This window comes from Melanostigma gelatinosum (assembly GCF_949748355.1).
Source record: "Melanostigma gelatinosum genome assembly, chromosome: 13".
In the NCBI taxonomy this organism is placed as follows: Eukaryota; Metazoa; Chordata; class Actinopteri; order Perciformes; family Zoarcidae; genus Melanostigma; species Melanostigma gelatinosum.
Genome location: NC_136646.1, coordinates 16,902,387 through 16,926,355, shown reverse-complemented (window position 1 = coordinate 16,926,355; position 23,969 = coordinate 16,902,387). Strand labels below are relative to the sequence as shown.

General features: G+C 45.3%; 1 protein-coding gene across 2 annotated transcripts in view; it reads right to left on the bottom strand.

Annotated features, from left to right (window-relative positions):
- Window positions 1–85: 85 nt before the first annotated feature.
- Window positions 86–23,969, bottom strand: part of coro7 (coronin 7) — a 94,197-nt gene continuing 70,313 nt past the window's right edge. The window contains exons 10-28 of one of the 2 annotated variants that reach the window (XM_079281654.1): window positions 6,336–6,390; window positions 6,185–6,236; window positions 5,941–6,086; window positions 5,725–5,823; window positions 5,552–5,644; window positions 5,305–5,458; window positions 5,001–5,176; window positions 4,798–4,906; window positions 4,610–4,696; window positions 4,325–4,467; window positions 4,034–4,138; window positions 3,818–3,903; window positions 3,419–3,560; window positions 3,226–3,315; window positions 2,957–3,073; window positions 2,689–2,824; window positions 2,476–2,567; window positions 2,258–2,344; window positions 86–1,577 (exon numbers count right to left, since the gene is read on the bottom strand). In XM_079281654.1, the coding sequence (XP_079137780.1) occupies window positions 1,569–1,577; window positions 2,258–2,344; window positions 2,476–2,567; window positions 2,689–2,824; window positions 2,957–3,073; window positions 3,226–3,315; window positions 3,419–3,560; window positions 3,818–3,903; window positions 4,034–4,138; window positions 4,325–4,467; window positions 4,610–4,696; window positions 4,798–4,906; window positions 5,001–5,176; window positions 5,305–5,458; window positions 5,552–5,644; window positions 5,725–5,823; window positions 5,941–6,086; window positions 6,185–6,236; window positions 6,336–6,390 (1,978 nt within the window). In that variant the 3' untranslated portion in view covers window positions 86–1,568. The remainder of the gene's footprint in view (window positions 1,578–2,257; window positions 2,345–2,475; window positions 2,568–2,688; window positions 2,825–2,956; window positions 3,074–3,225; window positions 3,316–3,418; window positions 3,561–3,817; window positions 3,904–4,033; window positions 4,139–4,324; window positions 4,468–4,609; window positions 4,697–4,797; window positions 4,907–5,000; window positions 5,177–5,304; window positions 5,459–5,551; window positions 5,645–5,724; window positions 5,824–5,940; window positions 6,087–6,184; window positions 6,237–6,335; window positions 6,391–23,969) is intronic. The other variant, XM_079281655.1, reaches the window with a different exon arrangement.

Below are 23,969 nucleotides of genomic sequence, written 5' to 3'. Positions count from 1 at the left end.
AATCTATTTGATGCACTTATTTATTTTCTGTGCCAAAAGTCTCCACCGAAGAGACAATAATGCAAAACGACAAGTAGTATTTGATTCAAATATGTTTTTATTGCGAGACAATATTGAAAAAATTCCACAAACCATTCCTCAAGTACGACAGACAAAACAACAACAATGTATACTCCGTGTATAAAAAGGAAAGTTATCTTTAACACAATGGAAGGCAGTTAATCCAATCCGAATATTACAAAGTATGGCGTTTGAGAATCACGAGCACATACAGTGTACACCACACAGCCGACACCTGCAGGTCACCTGTTCAACACGATGTGCATGACCGTGCACGGCTGAATCGATGGTCCATCAGAGGTTGTTGGTGGGTTCAAGACTTGATTATTGCTGTAGCCCTGATTGGAGATGACATGATACCTGTTATGGCTGTTTTGCAAGTTATTAATACTGTACTGTTATTGGCTAATAACACCGTGATTACTTACTGCTAGTTAACATTAGATAAGAAAATTAACTCATTTAAGTGAGGAATATCCCCAAACAGTCTGGCAACAAAGATCATAATTAAACGTTGCCCAGCACAAAAGAAAAGAAAGAAAGTAAATAATCATCTTAGAGTATACAAAGGCCCCTCTAAAAAGGTTTGGCATCTTAGTTTCATTAACCTTTAACCCCGAGTTGTAAGACTATAATAAGACGACCGCATGGCAAAACATTTGATCAATTCTATGAATGACACATTATTGTTAAAATGGCATTTTATTCTATCATTGGCTAACAAAGAAAGAGTGAACTTAATGTTGTCATAAGAAATCCCAGTTCATGGCCAAACATGAACACTGGTGACCCTGTTGTATCCTCAGTGTGGTTTTTGCTGCTGAAGACTTGAACATGTTACAGTAATCCTGTATGTGTGTGTGTGTGCGTTTTACCTGATCGAACAGGAAGACGAGAGATTCACTCACGCGACAAGATCATGAACAACATTACATCCTTCAAAGACACATTGTGAATGAGCGCGCTCGAATGATTGGCCAGTAGAAAAACAAAGAAAGAAGCAAGCAGTGGTCCACAGCTGGAGGTACACGTGCACTCACGGAAAACAACTTTGTTATGCAACGATACACAACCTGGCATCTTAGCAGAAAATAACAGACTGAGCACAAGAGGAGGCCATTCTTATTTATATATAAGGACACCTCAGAGTGTATTACCATGCTTAAACCCTGGCTGCCTTTCCAAATATCATGAATAGTGTGACATCACTTTGATCTTAAATCTTAAAGATATATAACATTTCATGCAGTCGGATATGATGAACACCAAACTAGACAACGTGACATTTGATTTCCCAAACCTTTACAGATATAGTGATGGATACTGATACCAGAGGGTGTTAAGATTATTGTGATTTTTTTCCCCCACATCATCTTCACATTGTACAGTATTCATTGTGCGCGCCGTAGGATGAGATGTTCGCTGATTAAGCTCCGAGGACCGTAGATAAGTTGTGTCTTCTCTGCTGTCGGCACCAGGATTGAATCAAAGGCAAGATGGTGTCCGCTCTAGTCATCCTGGACGACACAACAGGCACAGTTACCGGAGATGGATGAATCATTAGAGTCTTGTAATACATCTGCTTTACTCGAGTACCTCGTCGGCCCCGGTTGTCTCAGTACTGGATGTTAAGCTGTCGGCGTTCAGTGGAAGACTATTGTGATATGATGATGTTGTGTTATCATTTATCAAAACGGGTGTTGAAATTAATAATTATAATTAAAAACACGTTTTCCACTGAAGATAATCAAATTATTCAGTTTAAATGTGATTTTGCCAACATTTGTCATATCATATGTACTGATCATGATTATGTGTAAACAACAGGGACAACGATGGATTTTCTTTACATATTAGTTTCAATAAACCAAAACGAGAAACCACAATTATAACAACATCAGCAATAATTGTTGGATATTAGTTTGAGCCACCTAGATAAAACGATTTCACATTCCTTAAGTAATGCCGGAAACAAGAGCAAGAGACAACACATGATAAATATCTTGTCAAATACAAATATCAAAACATAACCATGGCTTCAATTTACATCATCCAAAATCATTGAGCAAAACTGACGATGAGAATCCCATCGGTAGCTTTTCCTGCACATGTGCACAGGTCTTCATTATACAGTGGTAGTAAAACAACTAGCTTAAAGCATGACATGTCATTGGCTGCTTCCATCACATTCACTCACCCACTCGTCCTCGTCGACCCCCTGGAAGGAATCCTGTGGCAGCGGCTCGTCTATGTTCCCCAACTTAGCCACCATGGCGCTGAGCAGCTGGGCCGCACAGACACACATTCAGCGTTAAAACACACGAGTACAAATACGCCGCTACGTTTATTCAGCGGTAGGATTTTGACGTGCGGCGTAGATCGTCACGACACACACGAGATGGAGCTCATCCTCACCTCCTCTTTCTTCTGTTCATCAGTCTTCTCCTCCAGGTAAACGGACGAGGGCAGATATTTCCTCACTGGAGCCTCTTTGGGGGCCTCACTCACTGAAAAAACAGAAACCACAAATCTAATATACGTACATGTAGACTGTAGCATCTCCATCTAGGTAGAGAGATGTGTTGGACAAAGCTCCGTGGTGTGTATGCACATGGTCCACGTCAGCACCTGGCGTCATGTCTTTAGGCTTCAGGCTGATCTTTTTGTGTTGGCCGTTGGAGCCCGACAGCCAGGCAGAGGCCGTCAGTGCTGGTTCCCAACAGACAGCCGTGTCGGTGTACACGTCGTCCTGGAAATACTCTTTCTGGAGACAGAATCACACACACACACAGTTATTTATATTTTATATCATAAAAGCAAGAGCCATTTATTATAAATAAACATCAGGTAGGAAAGTATGCAGTATTAAGTCAACTAGGTGGTGTAGCTGGCTCACCTTGACCCGTGGCACTCGGAAGGCCACTGGCTCAATAGCCGTCTTGGTGATTATGAGTCCCACAGCTATCTCCACATCACGCACATTGCACTCTGACTTGGGCAGGAAGGCCAAGCCCTGCAAAACAGGAAACAATCAGGAAGTGCCAAGAGTTCAGCAAAGGGTATCGTACCACTCTGGCTGTCCATGTGCAGCATGCAGGTGTATGGTGACAGACAATTGAAATATGACTAAGATGAATGAAAGCACGAGGGAGTTCAGCTCAGCACCTTGTGTGGCTCAGGAGAGTTATAACTGCTGCACTCCATGAAGTACGGCTCTTCAGCGACAATCTCATAAATGTGCACTCTTGTGTCGCCCTGGAAAAGAAATCAAACACACACAGGTTGCATCTAATTCTCATGTTGTCCTCAAACGTGCCTTATGTGCAGTTATATTTTGTTTGTTTTTATTGTTGCTTACCTTTGCAGTGAGGATGACCACGCTGGTGTCGGGGTCGTAGAAAGGGATGAGTGTGGAGGGAGAGGTGTCTATGCTGGTGCAGGCTGTGGCTCCAGAGGACACGGAGTCAGCAGAGTACAGGGAAAGTATTCTCTCACTGCGACTGCAGAAGGACGACAAGGAAGAGTTCCTGGTGAGCTGTTCTTTTGACCGACCCACTGAATTACGATGCATTAAATACACAATTGAACACTCAGCTGAACTGTTTTCCGTCGAAACTTTGTGCAGGACTCTCACATAGTTCTGTTTTGTTAGTGTTGTCATCTGAACACGGACATCACTCTTACACATGCTGTATATTACATATTTTCGCCAGCTTTGTAACGCTTTAACAAAGAAAGTATTTTCCATGTTCAGTACCTGTCAAATCCTGACACCAACAGGTACTTGCCCTCACACACCCACACCACACGGGCTCCCCTGTGGCCCTCAGGACCTGGGCCCTCCTACAGAAGGAATAAGAGAATTATTCAAAGTTAATGAAACAAAAAGAACGTGTGCTAATACACACCTAAAAACAAATCTCATCTTTTTTTTAATTGCATGCGCCCATATTCTCTGATGTGCTGTACATACCTGCACAGGCGCAGTAGACTTGCGGGGGTCGTAGATGCGAACCTTCCCATCTTTGCACACTGTGGCCAGGAGCTTGCCATCTGGGCTCCACGCCAGGCAAAAGATCTGAATACAAGCAACAAGCGGAAACAAGAAGGAAGAAGAACGGGAAGCTCAGAGGCTACAATGGACAGAGGATGTATTTACTCCAGTGTGTGTAAGCGAACACATTCAAAATGTCCAAACTGTCATATTTGATGTTTTACTCTTGTGTTCAAAGATTTGATAAAGTCGTGGATCTTGGTCACCCACCTGGTCCTGGTGTCCGGTGAGGAGTTTGACCTGTTCTCCGTTCTCCAGGTTCCACAGTCGGACCGAGAGATCGTAGGATGAAGATGCCAGGAGTCCGCTGGCCAGAGGGTGGAACTCGATGGAGTAAATCTTCTCCGTGTGGCCTACGAGGGGAGGGGGGGGGGGGGGTCACAGCAGCTGTCAATCAACTTGACTTCTACTGTTGTTCGTCAGGCTTGTCAATCAACAATCTGTTTATAGAGAAAACTGAATTGGGGTAATTTCGGTAGGTGGACCCGGTCCTACCTTGCAAGAGGACCTCAGGCTCAGTCAGGGTCTCTTTCAGCCCTCCCTCTGGTACCTGCCACACCCGGATCTTTGCATCGTCACCAGCTAGCACGAATAGAAATACGCAAATCAAATCACACACACACACACACACACACACACACATTTATCAGGTCACACCTCCACAGTCTAACGTATTCACTTACCCACAACAAGCCGCTGTGCGTTAAAGGGGTCCCAAGACAAGTCCACCACATTGACAGAGTTTTCGACGGTGGGCAGGGCTGTGTCAGGTAGCCTGCCAGGCTGAGAGCGCTGAGGAGAGGAGAGGACCCAAATCAGTCACTCGATCACTCAACATGGATACTGAACACAGTTTTTAAATTGTAATCTCCAGCCGCTGCCGTACCTCACAGACGGCGATCTGGCCCCCGGAGATAGCGAGGGGCACCGCCACGCGTTGGCGGTTGACGCAGAAGCCGTCAGACTCGCCCGGCGTTGTCAGGTTGAGGCCTCGCAGGTTGGTGATGTGTGTGTCCCGGTGCATCACTGCAGCCTGGATGTGACGGAACTTGGAGGTCGGCCCTGGATCAGAGATAATTCTACTTCAACAGATTTGTCACGACAGAAACATCAATTATACATCAATTATAAAAAGGCCGACACCAAAATGAGGAATGAGAGATTTTAGGTGTGTGTGTGTGTGTTTATACCCAGCAGGCTCTGGATGGCCTTGGTGCTCTGGCTGGGACTGGGGAGGAAGCCTGAGGAGAGACCGGAGGTGGAGGAAGGAGAGCGGGACGGGGCAGCGCTGCTGCTGGGAGTGCTCAGAGGACTACTGGAGGTGGAGCAGCCACGGGCCGGATCCTGTGAAACAGCAGGGTGGCCGTTAAGTTCATTTTTTTTTAAAGATGTTGGTCGATGAAGCCTTAATGGTGAGTAACACTAAAATTTTTCGACCTCCTTGCTCACCCCGCTGGTCAGCTCCTTCTTTTTTGCGGGTGCAGCCTTTGATTTGGGCAGCTTGTCTGGCTGGAGGCTGACTTTCTCCACCTGAGGACAAACAGAGCTGACAGTTTGAGGCGTCCCTTCAGTGTGACGACTGGATGAACTTGAGAGTGGAGGTCCTTTACCTGCTTGTTCCCTCCCTCCCACCACTCCTCAGCAGTCATGGCTGGAGTCGTGCCCACTGTATCTGGGTAAAGATCTTCATGAAACTCCTGGCTTGACTGCTGTAAGACAATGAAGCGCACAAACAGATGCGGGTGTGAAAACAAGGATATACATCACTTGCATGTGTTATGAATCTGGTGTACGTGTCGGCATGTCATTTCTGTGCACATGCGCACCTTGCGAGGGACTTGATAGCTGATCGGCACAATGCAGCTGTCCGTCAGCTGAAGGACACGCATCACCTCGCAGGACAGGACATCCAACGCATGCTTGGGCACCAAAGCAACGCCGCGTGATGAGGTGTCCGTCAGACAGTGGCTCACTACAGAATGTACAGGAAAAAACAAACAAAAAGAGAGGGATCAAATACCCGGAGGGAGAGCTGTAGTAATCGGACCGGACAGAGGAACAAAGCTTTACCTTGCGTGAACTCAGACGCAGACACTTCGACGCAATCGATCGCAGCTTCTCCCTGTGTGAGAGGGAACATCGTTCAGTCATACAGCATGACTGTCAAAAAAGCAAACAGTTACAATAATAATAATAATAATAATAATAATTAGTGTCTCACCATGCCAGCCAGTATGAGCAGACCGGTGTCTTCATCAAACAGAGGGACCACCATCCTGAAAGCAAAGAGACGAGACACGCGTTCAAATGATGCTCACGGACAGCCCACTGGTGTGGCGCACACCTCAGCATGTCGCGGGGTCGGAGGTTCTACAGAGGCGCCACTAGATGGAGCAGCGTGCTCAGGTTTAGGTGGGAATACATCGTCAAGTCACATCACACAGGTTGTGTTGTGATTTCTTCCACTGATCTTTATCTGCAGTTTAGGAAAAGAGTAAAAAACTAAAGTCCAATTTACAGCTGAACAAATGCATTTTCAGACTCACTGATCTAAATTCCTCAGTGCTTATAAACTGTGCTGAAAAGGTTATTATCAAAGACCAATGTAGCATCAACCCACAAGGAACATGTTTCAAGATGAAAACATTCAAGGCCATTTGGACAAGAGCTGCAACTGTTGATTATTTACGTTATTGCTTCATTTTCTCAGAATGCTCTCAATTAATTGATGCAGTTTAGTGAAAAAAACCCAATCTTTATAGAGCACCTTTCAAACAAATCAAATGCACTTCACAATGGATCAACAAAACTTCAGAGGTTAAAAGTAGTAAGATGTATGATAAAATAATTCATAATGATCACACACAAAATAGCTTAAATAGATATACAAATTATAATAGAAGAGGTACAAATAATAAAACACCACATAAAAACCAGACTAAAAATATGGGTTTTTAAGTTTATGTTTAAAAATATCAATATTTTCAGCTCCTCTCAGATCTCTGGAAGGATGTCCCAAAACCCAAAGACATTTAGTTCACCGACTATGAAAAACAACAAATCCTCACATTTTGAAAAGCTGCTACAAAAAGCATAAGAAATAACTTGAATTACAAATCAAACCATTAAAGCTCTGCCTCACACCTTCACCCACGCTACACAAAGGCCACAGTCACCTGCTTCCTCTCGTGATCGGAGGTAAGAAGATTGAGGGATGAGGAAACTCAATGCGCTTTGGACTCAATGGGGGAAAACAACTGGGCTTTAGTAAATAAACTAAACAGGAAGTAATGGCTGAGACAGACGCATACTCGCACAAACGCATGCAAGGCTGACACATCTCTCCCTCTCTCCTTCTTACTGCGAGTCTTTCAGTCTCTCTCTCTTCATCAATGAGAGCAACGGTCAGCATCCAAAGAGGACAGAGAGTGGCGGCTGATCTGACCACTTGCCGTCACGGATAGGCCGATTGAAGTGGAGAGCGCTCAGTTCCGGTGATTGGCTTCTGATGACGACCTGTATAAAGTGCTCCTCGTGAGGAATATGCCTCCACGTAGACAGAGAGCGACAGACTGGTGATGTAATGCTCCAAGTATGACAGCATACTGACAGACTTGGTTTGGGTATCTTAAGCAACTGCGCATGGCGACACGGAACGGTTTGTACTGCGTACAAGAGTCACACGCAGAGAGAGTCTGAATGTGTCGTTATACGAAAACGGATTTTAAACAAATCTACTCGAGTCCCGGATTCACTCTGTCACTAAAAACCTGCTGCCACGAGGCTGCGGTTGGAATAGCTCACATCCTTTTGTCGGCCTCACAAATGTTTTCCAAAACTACGACGACAAGAATGTCGGTATCGTTGTCATTTGGGTCTTACGTTACATTTTGGGAAGTCATTTTGCTCTTGGCAGTTTTTTTTAGCAGACGGAGAAACAACTGAACACCGGTCATGATTGGGAAGGCGTTAACGGTTTTGGTAAACTAGCCTGCCGAGAGGACATGGTCTGGAAAAATGAGACATTATTTGTATACTGTATTTGGGTGAAAGGCCTCTTTATTTTGCAAGGATCAAAATAGATTTAGAAAGATACACTTTATTGATCCCACAAAGGGAAGAACAGACGTATAAAGTACAGATAGAGATATTTATAAAGATGGATAACTTCAACTCGGAGAATACTGTGAATGTGAATGTCATGCTAAAGCTTCGCTAAAACCGAGGTAATTACACACACCCTCTTTCCTTGTTTACCTGACTCTACCTCCCTTTATTCATCTGTCTTTCAACATTATAGGCCAGTCCCAGACCTGTACCCCTTCGTCTCTCTACTACCTCCCTCTCTGTCTATAAAGTCAGCGAGGGGCGGCCACGCTTCGTTAGGGCGACTGTGTGTTCCCATGTCGGAGTCAGTCCACAGGGAGTCCCTAAACACCTCCATTCCCACACCCCTCCCTCCGCTGCCCGTCTTCCACTTCCTCCCCAACCCGTTCCTTTCCTATTCAACGACACCGCCACCTTGCTCCCCCCGCGGCCTATTTCTGCCTCCGATCCCAAATTGGTGCCTCCAAACATTCCCTCACTTTCTCTGCAGAGCCTTATCTCTGGCTTTCTCACAGTAAACGTACAACAAGTCAAACAGCCACATAATAGGAGCGGAGCTTTATCGCTGATCATGGCCTCTGTTTACTACCGCTTTCATGCTCCACCTCACCAACAGCACATTTTCCCACACAGGAAAACACATACGCGCATGCACGTGCATATTTACGCCCACAGATGGAGAAGCACACGGACATACATGTGCTTCACGATGTATGTGCGCATGCATTAATGACAGAGTAACAGTGGGTTAAGTGTGGGAGCGAGCAGGCTTATTGTGACGATCTCCATCACACGGGCTGATTATGAATGAAAAGAAATTCTACTGCAGGCCTGACTCATGCTCTGAGGGGAGAGGCTGTAAACAGGAGTGTGTGTGTGGTACCGAATCCAGCCTGACACACTAATCCAGACATAAGCCCTTTTCCGTGTTGGTGTGTGACTAGGACAGGTTTACACACACACACGCACACACTCTTAAATAATATGGTATTTATATAATGCTGAGGGAAAGACAACCACAATATCAGCTGTGTGACATAAACAGCTAAAAAGGACTCCTCCTTGAAAGATTTCCCCCAAAAAACGACAGACTATGGCGGCCAAGTGTCACACTCTCAGAGCTATCTGCACCCACTAACTTCTCAACACTTCTCCAAGCTCCTCCAGCACGCCGCCATGAGCCGCCTCGACGCTTCAGAACCCCCCCCCCCCCCCCCCGGCTTCAGTCTGTCACTGGCACTCTGCTCCTATCGGGAGTTTACACTAAACAGAGAGCGGAGAGAACACGCCTCCCGCCTCGTCTGCCATCGCCTCGCGCCGCCTCTCTGACACACACACACACACACACACACACACACACCCAACGGCACATCATAAAATGACCTGCTGCCCATGACAGCAGCCTTCAGCACCAGCAGATATGACGGGCATATTACTCCACTCTGATGTGCATCTGCGTGCATGAAAGGGTCAGAGTCAGCCAAAGGTATATTATGATGATGAGAACTTGCTGTCGTTTGATAATGTCAGCGATAGGCTGAATCGGTGGAATAACTGACTAATGGAGGGCCAGACAAGCGCAGAACTGGTGCGCGTCTATGAAGATTGGGCATCTGCAGCTGTGGTTGTGATGCAGGGAAACCTCAGAGTTGATTAGAGTTCAACTGAGCAAAAAATGTCATTGGACAATAGGAGCAGGCACTGCGTCAAAGTTATGGAGATATTTACAAAATCATTCCAGAAACACAGTCAAGTGCAGAGATAACATTCTGCATTGTGAAAGAATGCAGTGTGTGCTTACAAGCATGACAAAATAGGTAAAAGTAAGAAAAATATGCACGCACATCAACCCACTCTGTACGCTTGTGTGAGCACATATGGATCCAGATAGCATCAGACGCACAGAGAAGCGCATTATATACAGTATATAGGTGGAGCCAATGGAAGCAGCCTGCAGAGGGATAAGGTTATGGGTTGAGCAGCAATGACCAGATCGGTATCAGTCAAAGGAACCTTTCTCCGTTGCATGAGATCACGGCCTTCAGCCGGCTGCTCAAAACACACATTAGAGAGCACAATAAGCTCCAGTCGACAGGTAGGAGCTGGACGGAGAGAGGGAGGAAGTCTTTCGGGAATATGACACTAAAACAAAGCAGCTGCTTGTCTACGTCCTTTAGGTTTTTCTTGAAGCATTCAGAGGGCCACTCTCTATTGCTCTTAGGCACACACGAGAAGAAATCCAAGCATCCCAACAACCTATGAAAAGATCAACAAAACATATCTGTCATGAACTGCTTCATCCTCATTCTTTTTTTCCCCAATTGTAAGTTTGATACAGATATTTATTTCTATTTTTGTCGCTGTTTTTGTTTCCCATTTAAGTATTTTTTTCATATAAATTAAGGGTCTAACGATAGAGGATGCGTATGTTGTACGGATTTGACTAGATTCCAGTCGAATGGTTGTAATTTGAACTCTTACCATTTGTTCAAATCACAACCATTCTGACTCCTAATCTCAGTCTGAAGGTGAGAGATTTGATTCATAAATCTCACCAGCTTTCACGGACAAATCATAGTCATAATTAGGCTTGAGATTAGGTGGTGTGACCTCTGCTTTATTTACTGTTCCTCCTTTTCCTCTATGTCATCCACTCCTTTATCAGTGCCCTGGTTACGTCATCCCAGTCAGTGGGAGTGAGCGAGTGGTGAAGCAGTATCTGGAGGTGAAGGGTCTGCTGATCTGTGAACTCAAGCAGTCCACTCTATCAGCCGTCCTGCCTCAAAAGACTGCGGGGCCTGCAGCGTGTCCAGCTGTCCCTCTGGCCAGCAGTGACACAGTGTTTTAGGCTGAAACTAGAGCCGCCATAAAATAATGTTTGCTTTATCACACAGGGTTACAAGGACATTTAGGGTCGGCCACAGCAGGAACAGAGGACGTGTTGTTGGGAGCCTTTAAATCACAGATTCTAACGTGCGAGAGCGCACATTTGTTACGCCGGTCATAAACATAAACATCAGGTCAACACACTTTTCCCACACTCGAACATCAAATTCAATGAAAGCTCAGGTCTTTTTTAAAATGGAATAAAATGTCTTTAAGTAAGAATATTTTGGTCTAAGATATTATCCTGCTCAAAATTTGACACCAGAGGTCGAGAATCATGATGAAATTATTTAATACCTGCCGCTGGTGTCGTCCTCACCTTGCGAGTCTGTGTGTGAGTCATCGCGGCCGAATGTAGTCCTGGAAATGCTGACTGTAGCGGGAACGACCGCGGAAGCGGGTTCGAGTACTTTACCAGGTGCTTTTATTTCTGTCTGCGGACAGATTCTTTCACTGCGATAGCATCGCGACCGTGCAAGATGCCGTCATGAAACTTTACAGGCGTGTAGTCGAGTTCAAAATGAAGGCCGAGTTAGAAGATGGGGGTGGGCCGAGAAAGGGCGCCAGAGGTAGGGCGGTAGGAATTGGGGAGTACACTTTACGCTCCTGGTTAAGATTTGGCGACGCAGCTGCTGTGATCCATCGCAAAATGGTCTCGAGTTAAAAACTGTGGTTGACACAAATATTCATCACACGGTTTATCTTGGATGTCAATAAATATTGGCGCTATATTGAATACAGCTACCTTTTCATGACTATACGCGTGTCTTCATATTGTAATAAAACAGGCGATGCGAGATTGTACTGATGTCAACATGCTAACACGCTCACGATGACAACGTCCGTGCCAAATTTTAGGACAATCAATCCAACAGTTGTCAAGATGTTTCTCGAAAAAAACTAAAATATCAACCTGGAGGCTCATCAGAGGATCACCAATGCAGTCAGGATTTATCCTCTGGGAACCTTGAATTTAAGGACAATAGGACCAAAAAGGACCGACTCACTGATGACACGCTGCTGCCATCATGACCATTATAAGAGCACGAGGCGGACCATTTTCGGACTTCCTGTACAGTACTTTATCGCCCCCACACATACACACAATCAGCAGCAGATTAATAACGTGGCGGATCTGTTGTAGTATGAAATTAATCAGTAAAAATATGCGGTACGATGAACAGTTGGCTGGAACTTAACAGCTGCGTCTGCCATTTAAAAAGGATGACCATGAAAGCACATGCCTTTCCATTATTTTCCGTGATCACTCTCTGGTGATGGCGGTTCATATAACCAGCAGATTATCCATTTATTCTGATGATAACCTGCCGTCTTCCTGTCTTTATTGTGACAGAACACACTCAGTTGCAGTGTTATTGCTCTTGTTTAAGGCAGTTGGACACAGCTAATGGTTTTATGCACACTTACGCTGCAGGTGCTCACATTACCCCGACAAAAGAAGGACCGCTGCGGAATAATCCACTGGTGATTAAATGGGATTCACGACGGAACGACACCAGACCTGTAACACCGTCTCCAGGATGGTATATCCTGGGTTGGTTTCTAGTGTTCTGCAAATATGTGGAATAAAGAAGAGAAGTCCTTCCCACATGAGAGCGAATGTTTCAGAGGAATTTGTGAAAGGTCATCTAAACAGCAAACAAATGGTTTGGCGATGATTGGTCCTTTCAAACGCTGAAGCATAACAATCCCTGAAAAAGGGACCAAAGTGTGCCAAAAGCAAACAATCTATCACAGCAGATGAACTTTGCCACCTTTGAAAGCCCGGAGAATCACAGATCAATCAAAGCTCTGCACTTGTTCTGCCTCGATGTGTACAAATGTTCCCATTAGCGGCATCCGCGCTCCAAAGCCCGCACCACAAAAGCTGAACCGCAGGGTCACAGTGAGGGCGACGCCAATAAGGCTTCAACTCACAAGGATTGAATGAGTCAGCAACTCACATGCATTCGACTGTCCTCACTTAACACCAGTTGTGTTGTTTATTTCTGAGGAAGCAAAAAGAATGACTTGGTTCTTATTAGCTCCAGTTCGTACCTCTCCAGGGAGGATTATTTTACCTCAGAGGATCTTTAACAAGTCCTCCCACTGTTTTTAAGGTATTTCCAGAATCCCCAAAGGCTATTCTGCTCATTTAAATAAATAAATGTTCTGTCCATGGCATGATAACAAAGAAGTCGACTGTGACTGTATTTCCAGATAAAGAGATATATGTCCGTATTCACTTTATTTTGTCTTTTTTTAGTGTAAATACCTACTTAAATTGAATATTTTCCTATCCAGATGGTCTTTGAGTATTAGCTTTCGAGTTGTTATTAATCATCTTTCAGAATAACTGATCTTTCACTCTGGGGCTCTATTCACAACGACAACAGATAAGAGGCCCACACTGGGCTCACTGTGGCTTCTCATGTGGTCCTAAAGGCTGAAACACAGCTCCGGTTGTTGTGGCACTGAATGCAGCTTCTAAGTCACGATGAGCTCGAGGATCCTCAGCATGAATTTAAGTGCAGCTGCACAGTCACAATGTGGAGATGTGAAATGTACTGAAGTGCAACATTCTTTCTCCACTGTGTTTGAGCCCGTGTGTTTTGCTGCCAGTGTGTGTGTGTGTGTGTGTGTGTGTGTGTGTGTTTAATAAATATGCTGGGTCTGCCTGCCTAGCTACCTTCAGTAGCCAGTTCATTAGAAGGGAATTAAAGTTGACGCGCTGCGTTCCTGAGAAGGAAAGAAAAGCCAGGATTGTTGGTGGAGGGGCCAGCTGTGGCCCCTCTGAGCAACAGTGACGAGGCTCTCAGATAGGCTGCCAAGCGGCTGCTCTCCCCTCTCTCCTCGCTTCACCGGGCCCCGTCTTCTGGCCCCTGACAACCAGCACACACACACGCGCAAGTACATGTAGTGGCACACATGCATGCGTGCTCAGGATTTAATTAAACTCAGAGTCCCGTGTCAACAGGTCTGCAGTGACCCCGCTGACGCCGCCCCCCCCACACACACACACTCCCAATCCCACATACGACCACATGCAAAGTTGCCATTACCATGCCAGCCTGTCAGTACAGCTTCATCTTCACACTGACACAAGCAGCCCCAATCGGCGCTGAGCATCTCTCGGTTAATCCCTCTTTGCAGGTGGAAACAACAAGCCCACACCGTGACAGTCTTACCGCCTCACAAAAACAACCCCTCACAATATAATAGACACTTGGAGACATCTCAAGACAACGTAACGCACAGTGCTGTCTGACCACAGTCTGTTTTGGATAATGTCGACATGATGAATTGATAACCAAACTTTTTTATTACAGAAGGAGACCCAGAGGGGGGAAACACAGGGCTCTACCTGGTGTACAGATGATTACACAGACCTATTTAACACACACCGTTTTACTTGTCCCAGGTAATTATGAGAGACATTAGAAGCTGATCTTTGAAATGACACTAAATGTCTACACACACTCGGCGTGGTAAACTGGTCCAGACTGGCTGAGCTATAAAGCCGCCAGGTCGCTGGTCGTAAAGTGGCAAGAGACCTCAGCGCTGCTCTGTGGACTGGGAGGGCCGAAGGGCCGACATGGGTGGGGGTGTTGTAGGATGTGGGTGGGCATGAGGCCGTCACGGTATATAAACTGAATGGGAGGAAAGGTGTGAGAAAACCTCTGTGAAATCTTTCCCACCTTAAAGAGAGCTTTACGGTGACAATAACCAGCATGTGTACTGTATATCAGAATGTGTTGAAGTTGTTGTTTACATCTGTAATGTACGAGGTGCGTCTCTGAAGCGCCGGTGGCTGCTTGCTGACGGAGCCCAGGAAGAGATGCGTTCCGCGTTAACCCCGGGGTCCAGCATCAAGGGCCCCGACTAGATGACCATTAAACGACCTGTCGGCGTGGGCCTGGGAACCGATCAGCAGCCGCGACGGCCTCAGAGGAGAGAAGAGAGAGGAAGCGTCGGAAAGAGGAGAGGTGAGGGTCACGACTGCAACGGCCCTCTCAGCGGAGGAAAGTCCGGTTCCCGTCACAGTTGCGTTTGAGATGCCGAACGCAGACAGAGGTACACATGTTTCAGAGGAAGTGAGAAGAGAGCAACCTGTTCTGCACTCTCAACTAGCAGTTGATGGATTATCCACCATTATTAGTACTTTACAGATGTTTTTGATCGGCAAATTCTTTGCCAGTGACGCACAAATAAATTATGAAAAAATGACAATGAAACAATCCCTGAAGTCTGGAGGCTTCTCTAGTTTGACAGCTCACAAATTGTCTGAAAAAAATATGTTTTTGCCAATATAGAGTTGCCAAAAACATCATTCTTTGCGTGACTTTCACCTCGAGTACAAACCTGCTTAGTTTGCAAGTTAAAATAGAGAAAATCATGCTCAACTTTTCCGTTCAGTGATCCTCTGTCATTAACAAATATCTGTCTCTTCAGGTTAAGTGTTTTATTCGTAGTCTCGTTACCGTCTCTCGTTAAAATACAAGCCAATACTAATGGAAAAAACAGGAATACATGTTTTTTTTTAAACAAAATAACATGAAGCCAAGGTGGGAAATACCAATAATAAATCTGAACATAAAATCAAACCAATGATGAATGAATAAAACTACTTTCTTTGATGCAGATAGTTTATTGAACATTTAGATTGCACATAATCTGTACCAGTATCTGACCTGAAGATACCTCAGTATAAATCCACTTATTCAGTGAATAAACCACGAACCAGAAATGTCAGGCTGTGACTCAGGCGTAGACATAATGCATTGCACAGTAATCATTCTGCATGCCAGAGGTTTAACTCAAAAGTAATGATCATAAGTTCAGCTTTGACTTGGCTCCACTGGGTCAGTCACTCCACACGGCTTGGATTTGTTTTTAGGGAGCGATGTCAGTCTGAGGTGAACTCTCGTCTGTTTTTCCTACCGTGGAAAAGCCGCAAGTGCAAACTGTTGCCGATCTGCCATGCACACACTCAATAAAGTCTGCTTCTTAAAGCCAGCAGTAACAGGCTCAATGAATGACTTACTGTCCCGCACAAACCCCCACCAGCAGACTCTCGAATCGACACTCGGCTGCAACAGCAGCATCGACGATGCGATATCACATGATCTCTTCGTTTATTGATGAATATTTTGTTGCTCAAACCTTCAGCCAACGTTCCCTCAAACGCTGGTCGAGCTTGACTTGGTACCAAAGCTCACATTGGACGACCCAAACCATTTTCAGACCGTACTTGCCCTAATGCGTGTATGACTGCGCCGAGGCAGAGTTATTGCAAATGCTAGAACCATAAAACCCGGTGAATTACGGACACAAAACATTACCGTTTAATATTTGTTTTACCTTAAAAAGCCAGAGTACGTGTGTGTGCAAATGAGTGAAAGCGGTCGACTCGAGAGAGGGGACGAGAAAAATAAAGAGAGAAATATAAACCCTAAAACAACGTCTTCAGCTCGACTAGAGCTACAAAAACATTCTTGAGGCGACAGAGCGCCTTTCACCGATCGTCATCCGCGCATGTTTTGGCTCCGTGGTGTCTTCCAGTTCCGCTTTATCAGAGTCAGTTAACAGAGTTCATCAGTCCCGCTGTCTCTGGAGCCACGTGATCTGACTCATCGCTCTGTGAGACACACACAAACACACAAACACCTTGTCGGCTGCGACTATGTGTCCATACTTGCTCTTTCTGGTCAATCTAAAAATGAAACTTTATCACTGTCTTCCCCTGCACTGCTCTCTCTCTCATGTCTCAAAAGCAGACATTCGACTCCTGCTGTGTGAAAAAAGGATTGTGATCACACGAATAAAGTCGTTTAAGTAGTTTCAGTAAAAGACACAAAAATCAAGTTTGGCATGATATCAATTGTACAGCATTCCAAAAATAAAAAAAATCACATTTTTTCTAAAGGTTCAACAGCCCGCCTGAGGCCCCAGACCTCGGCCTCACCTTTCCACTCTGTCCCGGGTGGACCGCCTGAGCACGAAAGCCTGTGTTTTACTGTCACTGGGGCCAACACACCCTCACTAAATCATCTGCTTTAATGACCGAAGAAGGGATTTGTTCAGTGAAAACCAATAAAAAGCTCACAGAACAGAGCAGATTTACTGTATCGGAGACGGCGAAAGGCTTAGGGAGGGAGCAAAGAAAGAGATAAACTGAGCGAGACAGAGAGTAGTGAGAGATAAGATCATCACATTCGTGCAGTAAATCAGAACAGCTATGCGTTTCCTCATACGTGTGCGAGTGTCCTTATGAGAGTGCTTTGAGCTTTATCAAGGTACAAAGTTAGAGATTTTTCTGACCACCCGTACAGAGCAACCATAGCTGATCCACAGTGTAGTGTTCCAGTCACACCAAGTGTATAAACCTCTCATTGTGAATAGAAGGGGTTGTGGTCAGAACACAAAAGGGAGATGCAGTGATGATGCGATCCACCATCTCTGACTAAATGTTTGCGAGCCCACATCCAGCCTCGGCCCGAGCCCTTCCACCAGTGCTGCATGACGGGGGGCCGCTTTCGGCAATTTGTGAACGCAGCAGATGCGTATTTCCTCTGGAGGATAAAGCTAAGTGGCGCTCATGTTGCAGTGAATTACGCTCAGATGGGCTTTAGCCTCGCAAAGACAAAAAAGGAGGCTGGACGGCCATGAGATGAAAGAAGAAGAAAAAATAAAGAAAATCCAAAATAACAGTTCTAAAACAGCCGACAATAGAAACGAGACGCTCTTTCTTTTCATTGAATCAACTTCTATTTGACCTCTCCTCCACGTCGCGGCCTCCACATCCATCTTTTCCATCCATCAGCGCTGTGTGTCACAGCTCTCAGGAGGGCTTGTTATCTGTGTGCTTGTTTTTATTTTACCTCCTATATTTAACCAGGCAGGTCAGCGCCAAACTACTCAATGATCGTCTGGCCTAAAAAGCGCTTTTAAAAAGGAGGCATGGCCTCGTCATCAAAGAGAGGCAGAATGAGAAGGAATAAAACCCGAAATGCAATAGGAATGGCGCCACAACAGTTTGGAAACAAAGCATCAAGACCACACAGTTTGCATGATGGGCGGTGGTGGGATAAAAACAATGAAAGAAATAAATAAGGTTAAAGAGAAATACCTGTAATAGTGTGTGTGCATGTGACTGGGGGGGGGGGGGGGGGGGGGGGGCTACACCAGTAGTGGGACTGTGTGTTTATGTGAAATAAGGACTTGCATGCATTACATTTGCCAGCGATGTTTTTAGAACGATCTGCCTCTACACAGACGTGACCCGACGTGACCCGTGACACATAGTTGCTCTCATCCCTCCGATAGAGTTTCTGTCACAGCGCTATTATAGCAGTGCAGTCACAGCGAACATACTGTAGCTGAGCTGCAGTTACTTCCCGCATTAAACCACAGGCATGCTGCTGTTACTCAATACCTGACATACCGGAGTGCAGGGTGAGAAGAAGAGTAAAAGGTAGGAGGGAGGAGGCACAACAGGGAAGCTATAGGAAAGGAGGAAATGAAGAGGAGATTGGGAGGAGGGATGAAGAAAAGAGGGTGGAGCACAGAGAACAACAAAAAAAAAAAGGCGGTCATGGGAAAATGGCACTTCTGGATGACCCCCCCCCCCCCCCCCCCCCCCCCCCCCCAGTAACCGGGGGATGGGAGGTCACCCACGTGCTCCCTCTCGCCGACCTCTCCCCTCTGGATCTCACCCCTTCTCCTTTAGGCATCGCTGCACTCGCTCCTCTTCCATCGTCGCTCTTATCAGAGCCCCGGCGATAAGCAGGGATCCCTCTCTAAACTGCTCCATCACGCCACAGCAGCCACATGCGTCTAGTTTAGAAGACTTTTGACGGCTAAATTGCACAGTCGCTGAGGGAAACATGTTCTCAATAAGCTCGGTAATGGAAGTTGGTTCATGGTGGGTTCGTCATCCTTTCAACGATAAAAAGATGTGCTCGAATGACTTGTCCAGCTCTGAGGCATGCACGGCCCAGCTGTGCGATCTGTGTCTCTCCTTGTTAATGAGAAGTGCCAGCGAGCACAGAGTCAACAGACGAGTAAACCTCAAAGTGAACTGTGGTCCGACCTCTCTAGGTCTCTCTGTGTGTGTGTGTGTGTGTGTGTGTGTGTGTGTGTGTGTGCTTTCTGTCTTGCCCTCCTCTGCGTGAAACAAACAAGCTCCTGCGATCATTAAAAGTTTCGGGAACAGATCTCTTTTGAGGTCTTTGTGTTTGAGGGCCTCTGCGTGTTGTTCACGGAGATAAGTGGTTTAAATGAAGCTCTCAGCTTGCTCCAATGAGGCCCAAATGCCATGACAGGGCCATGAGGAAATGACAAAAAAGAATCACAATTACACTGAAAAGCACAAAAACAAAACTATTAAGAAGCGACAAACAGGAGCCGGACTTTTTCATATCATGATATCCTGTCTGTGTTTCCCAAAGCACAGCCTGTCTAACACTCCCTCCAACTGACAAATGGTGAGAAAGGGCAGAATGATGCTTTTGGGGTGAGCACCCCTCTGCCCTCTTCACCTTAAAACTGAACTTCAGTTTGGGACACATATCCCCCCCGCCCCCCTCCTCCCCCCGTGAGCCACTTTGGTTTCCAATTAACCAAAAGATGAACTCCACAGTATGTAAACAGGATAATAAAATGTGCACTTATTTTTATAGTGTTACACACAAAAGGTTCCTCCACAGAAGACAGCTTTATGGGGAACAGATTGACTTGTGAAGCTGGCAAGAGACGATAGGTGGGAAGAGTCAACATTTCGCTTTTATCTGATTGGGTGCATTTGATGATAGCATTACGTGTTTGTTCTCACACAAACAGTGACAACTTCTGCTTTGAGCACACTCATCATTCCCCTCTCCGTTGGCCGTGTTCCTGGTTCCCATAGCAGCAGCTAATTAACCGTGGATGTTCCTAGCTTCTCCCTCTCCAAAAAGTAACCCAGGACGATCATTCCCAGGCTTTCCGAATGGGAACGCAGCGCATCATTCCCAAAACCGCTCCCCTCGTCTTTGTGCTCACTAATTGTGCTGAAACATGACTGAACCTTCCTAGAACACGTAAGTAATGTCAAAGGAACAGCCCACAACACAACTAAAATGTAATCATTACCTACCCACCAAAACTTTATGGGACCACCAGCCTTGTTCTTTGTTTATAGAAGCAGCAAAAAAAAAGTTGTAGGTAAAATAATTGTTTTGCATCCCACAACAGCAACTTCTTCGGCTTCTAAAGCTCAGACTAAAGCTTTGTTACTGAGGAAACATTAGCACATTGTGACGAATATGTTGGATAAAAAAAGGTGGCCTTGTTTGGCAACAAAATAGAGGGAGACGTCTGTTTGTGGAGCTGTAGAAAGATCATCCCGCCATCTTCAATGTCTCAAATTGTTGTTTCAACTGACAATGTGGGAAGTGAGGGAATGAGTGAATGAGTGATTTTGTGGTGAACTACTCTCCTGAACTCGTTGTCGATGACTCTCTCCCTATCTTCTCCTGCAGCGACACTTTCCTTGTTTGTTTCCCACTTTTCCAAAAAGTAAAAGCTCACAGGCATGACGTGAACAACTAAACACAAACACCTCGAACCAAGACGCGTGCTTCATGTTTCTGAATGGACATACAGACAAGAATAAGGACGGTATGACTGTGGAGTATGAAGTTGTGTTTTCATGTTGGTCTCCATCTAAAATGAAAACCCTCTGACTCAGATGTGAGCCAAAAATAGAATTGGTGACATAAGAATATAAAAAGCCACTTTGCTTTTTTTTTCGAACAAAGTAAACTAATAGAAACAAGATTCTACCACTTAGAAATGTAAGAAAAAGCGTACCAAACTGTAAAAAACAGAAACGGCAAGGACACGAGGACAAAGACAGATTAGTCAGTTAAGCCTTTCTGATAAGCTCTTTGTCTCTGTGCGCACTGAGAGATAAAACTAATCCATCAATCGCAAACACGAGTGTTTCCATCTCCGCGTGGAGTTAGAACATGATCCGATCTTCACAGCCATTTTGATTTGGCAGCGGCCCTACTTCTGCATCTTTGACTTCTCTTTTGAAGCGTACCTGACAAAAGTATAATTCCAATCAATAAATCACGTGTCAGATGAGATCCTAAAGCATGAATTTGAAATGAAGTCGAGCAACAGTGTAACAGTTACAAGAAAATGAAGTCATGAAGTCAGAAATGATGAAGCAAATGTTGGGGGGGGGGGGGGGGGGGGAGAAAGTGAGGCAGTCAAAAACAAAAAAGGCCGAACTGGGGTGAGGAAAGAGAAAGTGATGAAAGTCTGCTGGTTGCGCACACGCATTACAAATTTGCACATGAGTGAACGCAATAAAATCTGAAGAGCAAGCGAAAATGTGAGTATAAGTTCAGTGGTGGAGTGTGGAAAGGGTATTATTGGTAAAAACGACTAAATCTGACGAGAAGAAGGAATCCCCGTCACCTCCCAAATATAACCAGCGTGATGCCGCGTGGTGCCCCGAGCTTTTAAACCGTCAGCGGGCTGCGGTTGGCTCAGCAGCAGACCAGCGTTTTACTGGTTCCCCCGGGCAGCGTTACGGAGCCCAGCGTGCTGACGGAGCATTCAGTGATGCCGTTACAGCCACCAGACTGTGATTTACACCACTGACCGAGCATCCTGTCACGGTCAAATATGTGGAACAGACTACACAGACTTTCCCGTTCTGGTCATTTCACTGCAGATCAAAAGTGGTGGACTTCAAACATGACGAGATGATTTCTGTTGTTTTCACCACATCTGGTTGTTTTCATATTAAATATATGCCGCTGAGAATCTACTCTAAGTGGGTCAGGAAATAACTCATTCTCAAATATCATGAACTGAATGTTAAAGTAAATTGTGAGCTGAAATGTAGAAACACTGTGAGGGTTAAGGGGGAGATTATATTCTATAATTACAGTACACAGAAAGCATTGTGGGTTTTGAGGCATGATTCTGATAAATGTCATTAAATTAAATTAGCAAATAATCAAAAAATGTAATATCTCCCCACAATGATTATGTCCTTAAAGTATGGAGAGGGCTTTAATAGCATTTAAACAATTACAGCCGGGGGTAAGAATGACAGAAATATGACCGAACTAAATACTCTAATTCATTTAATGAGTAAAAAGGAAAATAAACAGAGAAGTTCAGGCTTCTGGTGGTGGCTAGTCAACCATGTATTGAATCAATTGATGGGTGGAGATCAAAATTTGATAACATATTTATTTGAATTTACAAAATATGAATCCATAGTCAAGAAATATCGAACCCACATATCATGAAGTTAAAGTTCAGAGTTAACTCTGCTGTTACCTCAATATGCATGTTGGCATTGCAGCACTGTGTTTAACACTGGACGTACTCATCTATTTAGTTATTCTAATGTGAGTTGTGGCAGCATGCAGATCATGCCAACTCTGAATTTGAGATTCTGCAGAAAATAAAAAAAAAACAGCCAGTTGCAAGTTTGAAGGCGAGTCCTCGAGTACCTGAGCATGAACTGAACGACTGAGATAAATGACTCACCCTCAGTGTTGCCTGCAGACCTCCGCTCCGGTGGTGTTGTTTGGACACGGAGGTTTATGTTTATGGGGGGGGGGGGGGACAGAGATGGACAGAGAACGAGCCCTGATTTTGTGAGCCCGCGTGGTTAAGTGCAACAAGGTAAGATTTACTCCCTTCTTTATTTCTCCAGAACACGTAAAACTAAGTTGTGGCTACGACTGAGGAGCCACATCTGGCCCCTGCGGGACGTGCGTGAAATCATTTCTCTACTCCTGCAATTTACTGTAATGCCTTGCAGATGGCACAGTGCATGTGTGTGTGCATGTGCATGTGTGAGTGTTACATGTAATAACTCCTGCAGTAGGAGCAGAGGGGGCAGGAGAAAGGCACGAGACTTTGTGGAGACTGCTATCAAAAAGTAAACGGTGTTCCTTGTCCAGAGGACACCGAGGGCGGATTCAGGAGACACGTGCGCCATGTCGGCCTGTTCGTTGAATATTTCTTCCTGGAGTCTCTACGGCTTCAGCACGTGGGTGAGTGAGATCACCACAAGGAGAATGTTGCCCTGGTTCCAATTATTTTTCACAATTTCTTGTCAACATGTGGAGAAAACAGAAGCTCTGCACAAACGTGTGGGTCAGACTTACGCCAGTATATAAAGCGCTGTACACAAGAGGCCTCAGGTTTCCGGTTAATTCTGTGACATGTGGCTAAAAGTACACGTCGGAGGTGACGCGTTTCCTGAGAGCTATCACCTTACTGCACCTTGTTGGGACAGGCTGACATTGAAATAGGCTGCCAGCTGCCGACGGGTAGTTTGTCACTGGCGTTAGGTAGTATTCACTAGCTTTCTCTGTGAATGAAGAGATCATATGTGCCCATGTACACTGCGTATACGCTGTGGAGGCAATGGTCAGTATACCTCATATGTCAATGGACAGATAAGATTCATAAATTGATATATGACTTAACAACTAATGTTTATTATGTATTCTAGTTGAAAGGGATGTTGTGCTTGATTTGCACAACCTTCAAGTAAATAATAAAACGAGTCACTGATGTATTCTGCTTGAAACAGGTCCTGCAGGTAAGATATAGCCAACTGAAAGGAGACTGGAATGTCTGTCCTTAGCACACGAGCTGCAAGGTGAGCTGCTCGCTGCTCTCGGGTCTGTGCAGGAGTGCGCTCTGCTGCCGCGCGCCTCGCCCCGCCCCTCCCATCCCTCCTCTGCACACCAATAAAGCGCTTTTTGTCCAGGGAGGCAGCACTTGAGCGCATTCCTTGACGGTGGAGGTCAGTGGATCTCTCCAAGGATTTGATGAA